We start from the raw sequence: 15,304 nt of genomic DNA, 5'->3' as shown, positions 1-15,304 counted from the left end.
GCTTTCCCACTACCTCCTTCATCCTCCAATCCTGTGGACTTCTGTAATCCACCCCATGAGCTGGTGTGATAGAGGCAGCATATAAATAAATACATTGGTGGACATTTGTGGCATATGAATGGGGTAAGATCTCTGGGCTTTTGCTAGTCCTGTGAATTGTCTTATGATTTAACAAAAGAAAGGCCCCAGGCTGCTTTTGTTCCCCCTTCTGTCCCTCTTTACCGTAGCACTAACAGATGGACAGAGCAGGACTTCTGCTTTTTCAGAAAATTATGCCCAGCAACTGCTTGTGAGTTTCTTTCTTTCTCCCCAAGGATTTTTGTATTATTTAGAACAGTGTCTGGCCTAAAAATCTCCCCCTCCCACTAAACTTATAAAACAAAACAAGAAGGAAAAAATGAAGCACTAAACCCAGAAAACAGTAGACCCTTTATTTTTGTCAGGTGATACCCCCACATCTGTGTACATGTTGGGATTCTAGAAGCCCCTGACATGCACTAAGGAGATCGGAGCACCAGGGTTGGATAGAGGGTATCAACACATGGCCTTTGTGCCATGTTATCAATGTGAAAGCCTTGGGAACAGGGGTGGGGGGACGGCCCTGCTGTGAACCCAGCAGCTACAGGGAGGACATCTGGGGAGGGGTATGCGACCACTCAGTACCTGATGGCTCAAGGGCTCTCAGGAGATGAGGCAAGACCCTTCTTTGGAGAAGCTCCAGGGTACTGCTTTCTTTTCTGCTGACAACAGAGTATACCAAAGATTCCTTCTGATGTTGAGGCTATCGCTATGATGCCAGTTTGGCCTGTCATATTTCTTTTCTGGATTATTATTATTTTTTAAAGATTTTACTTATTTATTTGACAGAGAGCAAGAGAGAGCGAGCGCACACGTGTGTGAGCACAAGCATCGGGGAGGGGCAGAAGGAGAGGGAGAAGCAAGCTCCCTGATGAGCAGAGAGACTGAGGGGAGGCTCCATCCCAGGACCCTGGGATCATGACCTGAGCGGAAGGCAGAGGCTTAAGTGACTGAGCCACCCAGGCACCCCCTGGATTATTGATTCTACAGACTACAAACCCTGGGTGTGGCCTCAGATAGCTGTCAGTCTAATATTCATGTTTCCACCCATTCCCTGAGGGAATCTTTCCAAATGCAATCTCCTCATTGGCAAAGATATGCAACCCAAACTTGTCTTTTATTGTATTAGTCAGGGTTCTCCAGAGAAACAGAACCAGTGGAAATATATATTAGAAAAAAATATATATACATATATAATTAAAAGAAGATTTATCATAACATATTGGCTCGCACGATTACAGAGGCTGAGAAGCCCCATGATCTGCCATTTGCAAACTAGAGACCCAGGAAGGCTGGTCTGAAGATCGGAGAAAGCCAGAAAGGGAAGAGTGCTCCAAGCAGGAGGTCCAGGTCCCAACTTACAGTGAGGCTGAGACAGTGAATCCTATCTAGCTCCAGCTTTTTGTTCTATTCACGCCCTCAACAGACTGAACCGTGACCACCCACACGGGGGAGGGTGATCTGCTTTTACTCAGGTCACTGATTTCAATCCTAATCTCTACAAACACCCCCATGGTTGTACCCAGAAAGTGTTTGACCAGCTATCTGGGCACCCTGTGGCCCAATCAAGGTGACACATGAAATTCACCATCACACCTGGGCTTCCCCATATTTCCTACCTTATCTCTCATCGCTTCCTTGAGTTCCAGCTCTTCTGCAGCCCCCTGAATGCTATGCCTGGTCACGTCTCCCTGCTGTCAACATGCCATTCTCTGTGCCACGTTATTCTTCCCACTCCCCACCTCTATCCCCCTGCTTTCTGACAAAACTCCAGACAGCAGGAGATTAAAACACAGGCTCCAGAGTCAACTGGGCCTGGGATCAAGTCAATTCAATTCCACAGATATTTACTTTATGCTTCTCTGTGCCCCCAGGATGTAGTTCTGCCACTATTATCTGTGTGACCTTGGAAGAGTTACCTGGCATCTCTAACTCTCATTTAGATACCCATAAAATAATAATGCATGGGAAGAACTTAGCATGGCGCCAGGCACATATAAAGCTTCCACGGACATAAGGTGTTATAATTACCATTTTTATCATTCTTTGAGGTTGAGGTCAAGCTTGATGACCCTTCTCCTGGCAGGTTTAGACCCCCAAGCTCACCCTTTCCAGCCACCATGAGCCCTGGTGCATGGTATGTGCCTCTATTCCGGCCCTTCCCACAGAGCATTTACCCTGTTGTTTAATTGTCTGATCCTCCCACTACTCTTTGATGAGAACTGTGTCTCCTCCATCCCTTTTCTCTGAGTGCCCAGAGCAGGGCTTGTGCTGACATTTATTGACTCCATGGAGCCGCTACCTGGAGGGAGGAGTTATCCCCAGAGGCGGGTGATATGCTTTTGTTCTTCTCCTGATGCATCCGCTTCTCTTGCCTTTCTTGGCAGCAACTTGAAAGGCTGTGCCAGGCTTGGCTGCAGGCTGCAGGCTGGTCTGGAGGAGGGACCAGCCATGGCAACCTTTTATGGGAGAATGAATTGGAAAAACAAATCCCGAGCAGTCCATTCATCTCAACGCTTGCTTCTCATCCTGCACCTACAATGCATAGGCGCCAGCAGAAAGCATCCCATCCCCATGGGAAGAGCAAGAGTAATGAGATCAATACCTACAGCATCTAGCCATTCATTTTCCTTTACATTAGAAAAAAAAAGTTTTTGTACATTTCAATGCTCAGTGTTCCTTCTTTTTAGAAGAGTAAAATCGAGTTGGGCAAGCGGCCCTGGAGACCAGCCTGACCACCCCAGCCTCTCCAAGGCAACCCCCTGGGTGGCAGCTGCAGGATCAGCCGTCTGCTCAAGGGCGACATCTCCACTGCTCCCCAGCTGATCGCGAGGCCAGTTTAATACTGAAAGAGCATCACTTTCCCAACGCCTTCAGTCCAAACTGCCTTTTGCTTCCTGTCTACCTCCAAAGTGTCGTATTTCACACTGGCATGCTTTTCCATGAGCCTGTCCCTCTAATCTTCACTCAAGATATGATCCCGATGCTGAGCTCACTTTTTCGCACTCAGTCCCCCTTTGTGGACTGAAGTGTGACCCCCCCCCCCGAATTAATATGTTAAAGTCCTAACCTTTAGTACCTTAGCATATGATTGCATTTGCAGATGGGGTCTTTAAAGAGGTGATTAAGGTTAAATGAAATCCTATGGGTGAGCCCTAATCCAATAGGACTGGTGTTCTTATAAGAAGCGGAGATCAGGACACAGCCAGGCACAGAGGACAGACCGTGTGAGGACACAGGGAGAAGACAGCTATCTAAAGCCAAGGAGAGAGGCCTCAGGAGAAACCAACCTGCCGACACCTTGATCTTGGACTTCCAGCCTCCAAAACTGTGAGAAAATAAATATCTGTTGTTTAAGACCGCAGTCCGTGGTACGCTGCTCTAACAGCCCTTGCAGACTAATGTATACCCTGAAGTGTTGGTTCAGACACCTACGACACCTGTTCCCTGCATTCTATTCATTAGCCGGCACCGCTTGTTGGTAAAGACGTTGGCCCCATTGGGGTCATAACCATGGCTCATGCTCTTTGATTATGTCTGGCCCTAGAAAAAACCCTGGCATTGACGGCCACAAAGTAAGTGCTGAGTTAATGAGCAATGCTGCCCTAGGAGTGTCACAGGAAGGACAGGAATCTTCTCTTTTGAGATACGTGAACTTTTCACTCAATTTGCAGACTCAATAACCTGGAAAGGTAGTCCAGGTGTACAGTTTGCAGTGGTGGTGACTAATGGAACCATCTTTTCTTAATTTTGAGTGAATGAGGTTTCATGATTTCCTAGACTCCTCGGTCATTTTGGTTTTTTCCTGGCTCTGCAGTATCACTGAATTGCTCTGTTTAGACTCAGTGTGTTTTCTTGTCCTCTTTGTGGCTCTCTTCAGGCTCTTTCCCACTCCCCACCCTCCACCCCTCCTTCTCCCAAGGGCTCTCTATGGCCTTGCAGACCCACTGCAAGTGGAGAAAGTATTTGGGTCTTAGTCCTCTCACCCCTTCCCCACCCCAACACAACGCTCCAGCAACCCCCGTTTTGGGGCCTTCCTTTCCCCATACACACAAAGGCGCATGTTTTGAAAGACCTTACCACAGCTCTGGTAGAGCACTTCCAGGTTCCCATCCCGGCAGGCCGTGTGCGTGGGCCAGGCTTTGCTGCAGCTGCTGGGAGATATCAGAGTCCAGACGAGGAGGGCCGCTGTGAAACCCTTCATGGCCAGGTCCTGCGTGTGACCAACAGGAAAATAGTGGCCCCAAACAAAGGGCCTTCTGGGGCTCTTCCTCTCCCCTGCTACAGGGGTGAATGTTCAGTTTCACTTCTCCTATTTTATGCTCCTGAGGAACCACTGTGAGAAGAAAAAGGCAGTTAGCAGAGGCATTTGAATACTGTTCCCCCAGGACCTTTGACACTTGAATCAGCAGAGGGAGGATGACCTGTGTGTAGGGTAGGCTGGATGTTGACTCTGCTTTCACAGGGAGGAGCCAGCAAGGGATGCATGACCTTATGCAATGGGCCCCCTCCAAACAGCCTCCGAAGAGGCCCTCCCCCGCACCCAGGTGGAGTAGCGAACTCAGGAAAGCAAAAACCCCAGGCTCCCAGGTGGTTTTCATCTGCAGCCCCCGTGTCTCTGTAGGCTCCCGATGTGGGCTGTGGACCAGGGACCTGGCTGGGGCCAGCACGCAGCAGCTGCATTTTGAGGGCTGCAGTCACATTTGGGATCTGGAATGAGGCTTTTGCCCTGTTGGCATTTTCTCTCATCTGGCTGCAGCCCCACCAACAGGATTAGGGTTTCAGCAGTGAATTGTGCAGCTGTGAGAACAGAGCTTGCTCTGGGAGCCGCAAATGCGGCCTCTGGAGAAGAGGTGGAGGGAATGTCCCTGAGAGGTGAGCTGTGTTATATTTCTGGCTTGGCTTGGTGGAAGGGGTGGGGAAGGATGGGGGAAGTGAGAGCCTCCCTTTAAGATGGTGTGTGTGGTGGGGGTTAATTATTTTGCTCATTGGCGGGATTACTAACGTCACATCCCACTTTCTTTTCAAAGCTAAGATTCTGTCCCCCTATTCCACTACCTTTGTCGTCCTGCATTAGGACAGCAAAAGCCCTGGCTCCCCACCCCACTCCACCTTAGCTTGAGAGAACCAGAGTCAGGGCCATGGCCAGCAGATTGGAGGAGAACAGAGTATGCTGTTTCCCCGGGGAGGAAAAGCATTTCTCTGAGCTCACTGGGTAAATTGACTGTTTCTGCTGATAGAAAACTTTAGTTACCTCAGAACTTTTTTTTTGAAGTGGAACTTAATTACCACTGAAAATGAATGCACTAACTTATTTGATGAATACTTAGGATTTCTTGGGAGACATCAGAGTGGTCATTTGGGGAAGGGGCAGGTCTGTGTTGATTTACTATTTTATTTTATTTTATTTTTTTAGGTACTCATCTACAAATAAGTTAGTGATGTTGGCTTTCAAGTAATTCAACTTCAACTAGGAGCTTGTTAGAAATGCAAACTCTCGGGCTATATGCAAGACCAACTGAATCAGAAACTCTGGGATGGGGCCCAGCATTGTTTTGTTTTTTTTAATTCTTTATTTTAATTCAATTTAGTGAACATATAGTGTATTATTAGTTTCAGGGGTAGAGTTTAGTGATTCATCCATTGCATATAACACCCAGTGCCCATCACATCACATGTCCTTAATGCCCATCACCCAGATACCCCATCCTCTCACCCCCTCCACCTCCAGCAACCCTCAGTTTGTTTCCTAGAGTTAAAAGTCTCTTATGGTTTGCCTCCCTCTCTGTTTTCATCTTATTTTATTTTTCCTTCCCTTCCCCTATGTTCATCTGTTTTGTTTCTTAGACTCCACGTATGAGTGAAACCAGTGTGAGGTGGTATCTCATTGTGGTTTTGATTTGCATTTCCCTGATCTGGCACTGTGTTTTAATAAGCCCACTGGTAGTTCTAGGACAAGAACATGGAGGTTGTTCCTAGGAACTTTGGCTTCTCCAGAAGGTGTTGAGAGAGCTCTGAACAGTGAATGAGTAGAAGAATTGAGGCTAAACCGTTGTACCCCTACAGAGCACGGCATGACCAACACACCAGTGGAAGGACCCAAGAGGACAGAGCAGGGAGAGGTATCCTGGCAGAGAGCTATGAGTGGCTGCCAACAGGGAAGCCATGTCGTCTGAGGACCAGGCTATAGAGCTGTGAATCAAAGTGGTAAAAAGAAGCATAATTCATGAATTGCACTGGCATTTGGATATAGTCAAAATGGACTACTGCAAGGCTCTGGTGGGTTGGAGCAAGGAAGGTCAGGGTTCAGGGCATCAACATCAGCTGGGGGGCTTGTTAAGATTGCCGGGCCCTAAACCCAGAGTTTCTAGGTTGTGGATTCAGGAAGTCTGGGGTGGGGCCTGGGAGCCTGCATTTCTTTTTTTTTTTTTTTTAAAGATTTTATTTATTTATTTGACAGAGATAGAGACAGCCAGCGAGAGAGGGAACACAAGCAGGGGGAGTGGGAGAGGAAGAAGCAGGCTCATAGTGGAGGAGCCTGATGTGGGGCTCGATCCCATAACGCCGGGATCACACTCTGAGCCGAAGGCAGACGCTTTAACCTCTGTGCCACCCAGGCGCCCCAGGGAGCCTGCATTTCTAATAAGTTCCCAGGCGATGCCAGTGCTTCTGATCTGGGTCTGAGAACGCTGCTAATCCAGATGATAAGATTTAGTCTGTTGCAGAGTATACAGTTTCGCGTTGTTTTTAAACCATCTTAGTTCTTATCAAAATATTCTTGTGCTAAATGGCAGACAACATTTTGTATAAAACACAGTGCACCATCTAGAAGCATAGAGCTGCTTTCTCTGTGGAGCTCTGCTTACTGAGAACCAGGATTTGCCTGAAATCATCAGCGATGGCTCGCCGAGTTCAAGCAGCCCAAAATGTCTTGAGGAGTTCTGTAACCAGAAGGTTTATAAAGACGAAGAAAGGGCTCATCAACAAAGTCCGGTTTCCTAACTATAAAACAGAACGAGAACCTGTTTATGATAGTTACATAAAATCTGGTTTTATATGTGTAAATGGTAATTGGAGATACTGTCAGGCTCTCATATCGACTTCCAGCAGGTCATCAACTGAAGCTAAAGAAGCTAGACTTTTTTTTTGATAATCCTCTGCTTCTTTGTTTCAGGCTGCTTTCTGTCATAGAGGTTTGCTTAGGGATGGCGCCTTTCTTTTCTCGCAGGGTAAAATGTTATTGTCTGGGAACACTGAACACTTTCAACTCTTGATGCTTAAGCAGGGACCTGAAGAATAACAGTTGAGACGCTGGGGACACAGGAAAAGAGCTCCCTTGGGAAAGTGATTCCATCTTGGGGTGGGTTCTGCACTTCCACAGGCCAATATTGTCTACATTGCACGTGGCAGCAGATGGCAGATCGCGCCCACCGTCCTTTACCATTGAGCGCTGGTGATGCGGTGCTGCCTCCAATGGCAAATGCGTCTCCATCACCTCTTGTAGTCAACTATGGCTGCTCTCCTTCGGTGACTCTCAGATACTCATTCTATTAGGCAACAATTCTCCACTGTATTGCGCTGCCACTCTGCTCCTCTCCGCTGTGGCCTGTGTCTGTGTTTCTGTCACACTACAGCGGAATGAGTCAGGTTTGATCTCCTCTTGCTTTTGTCTTCCAGATGGAGAGCAGACTAAAAATGGCTTCCCTAGTGTGTGGAAGTCAGGAAGCCCTCTCCCTGTGGAACACCACTTTGCAGCCTCCTGGGCTGCCTGCTGAGGTCTTATCCTTTCACTGTTTTCACGCCCACCGTGACATGGGCTACATGGAAGTCAGAGAACTAGTGCCAGCCAACTGAGCTTTTGGTAGCCTTTCCACAATCTCCCAGACTTCTGGAAGATTCATTCCAGGGAAAGTGTGAGATTCCCATGAAACCTCTTGGATTTTTCTTAACATACATTATGTGTATGACAGAAAAGTATAGAAACAGCCTGCTTTCTACAGAAAACCAGGGAAAATTTATCTATCTGTCTACTTGCTTCAGATTCATTCACTCATTTATTCAACAAATATTTCTTAACCTCTCCAGCATGCCTGATATTGTTCCAAGCACTGAGAATGTGGCAAACAAAGTCCCTATGATCACTGTGCTTGCTTTCTAGCGGAAGGAGACTACATAGTACTATTGCTTAGTAAAAGAGACTTCGTGGGACACCTAGGTGCCTTAATCCGTTAAGCATCTGCCTTCAGCTCAGGTCATGATTCCAGGGTCCTGGGATCGAGCCCCACATCGGTATCCCTGTTCAGTGGGGCGTCTGCTTCTCCCTCTGCCTGCTGCTCCCCCTGCTCATGCTCTCTTTCTCTGACAAATAAATAAATCTCAAAAAAAAAAAAAAAAGGAGACGTTGCTTCTTGAAAAATTGCTTGGGTTTCACATAGAAAACTGGATTGAATTTTCTGAAATATTTTCAGCAGACTATTCCATATCTATACTAAGTCTTGGTTTGTTTGTTTGTTTGTTTATTTATTTCTAGTTTGCCCCAGACAAATGAGGCAGCTTATCAGGGCTTTCCAATAACTGTTTGTTTCAACAGACAAACTGTAGCAGTTCTCTCTAAAATATTACCCCTGCCCCCACCAGTTTCTTTATTATTGCCCCATGTATTATCATCATTAATATTTAATTATTCTGGGGACATAATATGAAAAGCACTTGGTTCTTAAATGGGTCTGTAAGTTCTATGACAAAGTGCAAACAGAAATGATTTTTGCTTGTCTGAGGAACATGGACCCTGGGCCCAGGAAGAGGTGGGGTCTCCAGATCACTCTGATCAATTTCCAATAATGAAAAGGCAACAAATAGTAGTGTCTGCTTAAGGCCGAAGAAATTGGTCTGAGATCCACAGAGAGCAGGTCTAGTCTGAAAGGACTGATGCACATTGCTCCCAAATTCTCTACAGCATGGGATAAATGAACAGCTTGTAGTTAACACTGTCCTCGAATTGAGAACGCTCTCAAGATTTCACTCTATTAAGATGGAAATGATTTTAATAAGCCAAAGGGAAAGCATTGAAGAGGAAACCAGAAGTGTGGTGAAGAATGGAGAGAGTTCTTTTACCTAGTATGGAGAAAAGTCTTGATTTCCTGCTGTAACTTGAGCCCTAGGCTCAGGTTTTAATATGTACCTCCAACTGTGGCTGGTTCCGGAACTTTCTGCTGATCATTATGGGATTTGCACTCATCGCATTTAGGCCAAATTCTTTGAGAGCACACTTTGCTGGACTGGCAGGTGGTAGTTGGAATAAAATACTGTGCCTGTGTTTCCATCAGATCCCTGAAGATTTTCTTGACTTCTCTTTTCTGGCACTGGCTGCTGGGCCCACCTAGAATTCTTCTGGAGAAGTTATTATGGAGAGCTTTATATTCCCTGAAATAGTAAGCTTCCTCAACAGTAACTTCGACATATAAATAATAATCTTTAAGATAACCTGTGTTTTTGGGGCACCTGTGTGGAGCAGTTGTTAAGCGTCTGCCTTCAGCTCAGGGCGTGATCCCAGCGTTCTGGGATCGAGCCCCACATCAGGCTCCTCTGCTGGGAGCCTGCTTCTTCCTCTCCCACTCCCCCTGCCTGTGTTCCCTCTCTCGCTGGCTGTCTCTCTTTCTGTCAAATAAATAAATAAAATCTTAAAAAAAAAAAAAAAGAAAAAAGATAACCTGTGTTTTTTTTTTTTTTTCTCCTCTGGAATATATAAAAATAGCCAAATGCACTGGACCACTACTATGTGCCAGGTACTCTTCTAAGCACTTGAACAGATATTCCCTGTTATTTATTTAATTCTTATAACAGCTTTATGAGGTAGCTGTAGCTCCATGATCCCCCATCCACAACTTGGAAATCCCAAAATCTTGAAAAAGGAAAGATTTTTTTAAAAAACTCTTTTGGTTAAAAAAAAAAATCAAATCTAACTGAGAGTTCATAGTCTCGTCAGTTCTTAATTTAAAGTTTTAATTTATCCTACCTGGGTTACACTGCAGAAATGTAATATGATTGATCAGTGGGAGATGGGTGCAGGCACCAGACCCCACTGAAAGCGTTACAAAACATAAATCCTATTACCTTTCTAAAAGCAAGAAATTCTGAATGTTAAAATATGTCTGTACACAAAAATTTTAGTTAAGGGATTCTGGACTCATTCTATTATGATCCTTGTTCTCCAGAGAAGAAACCGAGGCATAGTTAGTAATTAGTTCAAAATCACACACATGGTAGGACCGAGGTGAAAGCCAGACAGTTAGGATCCAGAACCCAAGTTCCGGACCCTTGAGAAAATGCCTCTTAACTATTGTGCCTTTATGCTCACTTATCGTCACCTCTAGGGATATCAAAGTGAGTGACCCCCCACTTCTTGGAAACTGCTTGCAGACTTTGCTCTTCAGCCAATGCGAGGCCCTATTCCACATGGCCAGTGACTAAGTGGATGGACCTATGTGGGACATAAATATCTTCTCATTAGAAGAATATCTTCCCATTAGAAATGTGACGTGACAATAGAAAGAGGACCTTCAAAGTCCAGAAGAGAGAGGCCATGGAAGGTGGCCAGTGAAATGGCGAGCCCCTGAAGGAGTCTAATGAATGGCGCCTTTCCTCTCTCTACTGGACACTGCTGAAACAAAGGGTCAGATGATTTCACGGCAAGCCCCTTAATATTCAGAAATTGAGGTCTTTGCTGTTTCTTTGAAGCCTGGATATGTCAGCTCCAATCGTAAGGTTATTGATGAATAAAGCAGGGGGAAAAAGGCACTTTGTACTTTTCAGGCAAAACAGTGCTTTCCATGGCTATGGCCTCTGCTCACCTGGAATTTAATTGTGTTAAAAAGCCATGGCCCCGAGCTGTCACTTTGTGTTCAAAAAGCTGGTCTTTCCTTTGCTCTAGCTTTTGAACCGTAAGATTGGAGACTCCCCATCAGGGAGTCAGAGATGAAGTCACTTAAAAATAGTCTGTCCGTCACCAAGGGCTTTCCATTTGATTGCATGAGAATCTTTCATCCCATCTGTATCTCTATCCTGACTGCTACGACCCTAGACAGGCTCCTCATGGTCTTTCAGGATCCACCCCAGCCCCCCTTCAAAGCCATGCTCCAGTTGGCACCCAGTTGTCCTGCTGAGATGCAGGTCTGTGAAGAGATTCCCTGCCAAGGTCCTTCGGTGGTGCCCCCTGGACATGTCCATGAAGCCTTGCCTGCTTTGGTCTTCCCTTCTCTAGCTCCTGCTCTCCCTCAGTTCCTATAGCAACCTGGCTCTTTCCTGCCCAGAATCTCCAGCACATGCTCTTACCTTGCACTGGAATTCTCTTGCTTCCTGGTCTTAATGCCTATGCTTCCGGGCTGCCTGGGTAGCTCAGTTGGTTAAGTGGCTGACTCATGATTTCGGCTTAGGTCACGATCTCAGATCTCAGGGTACTGAGATTGAGCTCCGCGTTGGGCTCCGTGCTCAGCGAGGAGCCTGCTTGAGATTCTCTCTCTCCCTTCCCCTTCCCCCTCTAAAAATTAAAGTAATTAATTAATGCCTATGCTTCTTTTAGAGCTCAGCTTAATGCTGGCTTCTCAGAGACAACTGCTCAGCCCCTGGCAAGTCCCCGAAATATCCTCTTCACAACACTGCTCATGGATCGTCATTCAATGAAGGTCAGATTCCCTCATAACATATTAGGAAAGCTTTCTTTTTCTTTCCTTCTGTCCCATCCTTTCTTCTCTCTCTCTTTTTCGCCCTGACTATAATATGTCCAGTGCCTCGCACATAATAAGGACTCAGTAAAATATTTTAGACTGAATGGATGAAATACAGAGGAGGAGTACGGCTTAGAAAGCTTGTCTTTTTAGCCTTGGTGACTGGGCTTCTAGACTTCACAAGTAAGGCAAAGCAAGGAGCTCTGTCTCTCCCCTGAGAGTTTATGATTCTCAAGAAGTTAGCAAAGTGTGATGTCATCTTTTTCCAAAAGTGTATCACAATTTCCTTTTTTCTCCTTTTGCTTCTCATTCCTAAAGGAATATATTCTAACTGAAGGACTTTGGGGATATTTAGGATAACTCTCCCTTGTAGGGAGATAGGGCAGGGAAACTAGGGAAGAAGGAAGAATAATCATACATAACCTCAATACCCAAGGATAACCACTACTGATATTTTGTGACATCTTCTTTGAGTCCTGCCCCCCCAAGTTTGTATTGTACAAATCACACCTACTGTTACATACTACACTACTTATACTGATCATTTAGAGTTCTTCCAAGACACGACTTTTAATAACTGTATCCTATTCTACTATATGGATTGACCATGATTTATTTAATCAATTTATACTTCAGATGTTTGGACTAGTAATAGCTAAGTAAAAGGAGATAATGCTATAGTGAATTTCCTTATTGTTCTGTTTTTGTGCAGCCATGATTATTTCCCTAAGGTAAATTCCTGAAAGTTAAACGCTTGGTGAAAAGAATTACCAAATTTTGAAGGCTTTTTATACATGCTACCATATTGTTTTCCAGATACACTGAACAATATAACAATCTCATCGGCAGCTAGGCATTATTATTTAAAATTGTTTTTGTCAATTGAGTAGATAAATACTGGTTTCTCCTTGTATTTATATGTTTCATTCAGTTCATACAGTTGAACATTTTTCACATTATTATTGGTCATTTGTATTTCTTCTTTTGTAAATGCCTATACATGACTATTGCCTATTTTTCTACTATGATTTCAAATTTATTTATTTATTTATTTTTTTGATTTCAAATTTAAACAAAAGAAACCGAAAGTAAGAGACTGCTGAATTTAAACCTTCACGAAAATCCAATCAACAAACCTTTATTGTTACTTTTTTGCCTGGTGCTCTTTATCCTTGGATAAACTATGTTAGGAGATGGTACAGGTGAAAAAGGTTCTGCCATGAGTTTTGTTTGAAACTTAAGTTTACTCAGAGGATGATACAGACTATTAGTAAAATAAACAGTGCTTATAATATGGAAATACAGGAGCACCTGGGTGGCTCAGTTGGTTAAGCATCTGCCTTCGGTTCAAGTCATGATCTCAGGGTCCTGGGATCTGGCCCTGCATCAGGCTCCCTGCTGAACAGGGAGTCTGCTTCTCCCTCTGCCCCTCCCTCCCCCCACTTGTGCTCTCTTTTTCTCTCTCAAATAAATAAAATATTTTTTAAAAAAGAAATACAAATAAAAAGGAGTCTTGATACAAGACATTGTATTAGCTCAGATAGTTTCTTTATATTTGTAGATGATTAACTTAGAAGTCATGTGGGAAAATGGGAATTCTCAGGTACCTAGCTTTGGTTTCTGCTCTTGACAGTGAACACATGATTCCAGGCTGCTGCTCCCACTTGCAATGTGTGGTCTCCTCAGAGAGCCTCTGAATATTGTGTAAGAACAGTGGAAGAGGTGTGACAAATTCCTTATGCTTTGAACAAATAAGAAGTAATAGTGCTCAACAACTGCTCTCTCCTAAGTGCCCCCCGGAAGAGGAACCTATGTAAGGGAGAGGTTGCATGATGTGGGTGGAGTCACACTGATCACCTACATTGTGTCCCCAGCACTGACCACTATGTGACCTTGGCTTGTCACAGACTCTCATTTGCAAAATGCAGCTTTCTAACACCATGCTTCAGGCTTGAAAACTGGATTAAATGAGTCTGGAAAGTGCTTGTTACAATGTTGGCACTAAAAACCTGGTAGTCCTCGTTAGGGAAAAACTCCCTGTAAATTAGGAGTTGGATCATATGTGTGAACAACAAAAAAAAAAATACTTTTGAAAAAAGATGTTAGTGGAGACAACTGTCCATAAAATACTAGTTCCTAATAGTATTGAGTAAGATAAATAGACTTGAACTTTTTGGTGAAAAAGTAGAAACTATTCTTTTAAAATGAGAATAATTTACTTTCCATTCACTAGTAGAATAAAGCCTGTTAATTTTTGGAAAGAATGACTGAAACAGAACTATACTCATGGTTTCTCCAGGTTCCTTGGTTACGGAGTTTTGTCAAGGAAAACAGATTACACATCGTAATATGAACACTGACATAGCAACATTTGTATATTTACTATATTGCTTCTCTCTGCCTCTAACTTCCACCTCGTGATGGCCCCTTAAGTAGGCAGTCAGATAGTACACGTCTCACTTCTGTGTTGAAGAAAAGAATTTTCCACTCACCCTTGAAACCTGGTTGCCTTGAATTATGTCAAGCCCATAGTTCTTGGTCCTTAGAGTTAGTTGACTGGATAATGATAATAATGTACAACTAATATTTTTGAGGGCTTCCAAGATGGCAGGCACTTTTTGACATGGATTTAAGGTAGTTATCATAAAATATCCATTACGCAGATCAAGAAACTGACGTTTAGAGCAATGAAGTACCTTGTCCAAGATTAACATAACGGTAGAGCCAGCACTCAAATCTAGGGCTAATATCCAAATCCATCTTCTTAACTACAACACTCTGCTGCCTCAGTAAACAGATAAACAAGCTATATAATAAAGGAATAAATTCACAAAGCTTATTGCGGCGGGTTTGGGACTAAAACTGTTTGCATTGCTTGACCTTTCTTGCTTACGTTTCCTGTGCACTGTTCCAGCTGGAGGTGATGAGACACTTATCTACCATAGTAGAAATGATTTTTGTTTTATCTGTTCTTTGACTTTTTGTCTTCTTTTCTGCCTTCTTGTGGATTAAAAGAGTATTTCTCTAGTATTCCATTTTTTCTCCTCTACCGGCTTTTCCGCTGTTCCTTTTTGTTTATGTTGCTGGTGGTTGTTCTAGAAAGTGCCATCCAACAGGCTATCCATTAGCTCCATTAGCACCTGAGATGTGGCTGCACTAACTGAGACGTGCTGATGGTTTAGAATACACACTAACTTCTGAAAAATTAGTATAATAAAAGGATGTAAAATATCTCACTAATGATTTTTATGTTGAACTACATGTTGAAATGGTAGTATTTTGAAGATACTGAGTTAAGTAAAATATCAAAATTAACTTTCTCAATTTATCATATGTTTTTAATGTGGCTTCTTGAAAATTTAAAATTATGTGGCTTGCATTTGTTTTTATTATATTATATTATATATTATATTATATTTTATTATATTTATTATATTATTATATATTATATTATATTTTATTATATTTATTATATTATTATATATATTTATTATATTATATAT

The 15,304-nt window shown here is 43.6% G+C and overlaps 1 protein-coding gene across 2 annotated transcripts in view; it reads right to left on the bottom strand.

The window, feature by feature from the left end:
* LY86 (lymphocyte antigen 86) overlaps positions 1-4,429 on the bottom strand; it is a 59,555-nt gene extending 55,126 nt beyond the window's left edge. The window contains exon 1 of one of the 2 annotated variants that reach the window (XM_045811677.2): positions 4,159-4,429. In XM_045811677.2, coding sequence (XP_045667633.1) covers positions 4,159-4,282 — 124 coding nt within the window. In that variant the 5' untranslated portion in view covers positions 4,283-4,429. The remainder of the gene's footprint in view (positions 1-4,158) is intronic. The other variant, XM_045811676.2, reaches the window with a different exon arrangement.
* Positions 4,430-15,304: the final 10,875 nt, after the last annotated feature.

This window comes from Ursus americanus, chromosome 32 (genome assembly GCF_024610735.1).
Source record: "Ursus americanus isolate L20-20 chromosome 32, mUrsAme1.1.p, whole genome shotgun sequence".
In the NCBI taxonomy this organism is placed as follows: Eukaryota; Metazoa; Chordata; class Mammalia; order Carnivora; family Ursidae; genus Ursus; species Ursus americanus.
The sequence above is the reverse complement of the archived record's forward strand: the minus strand, read 5'-3'. Positions and strand labels throughout refer to the sequence as shown.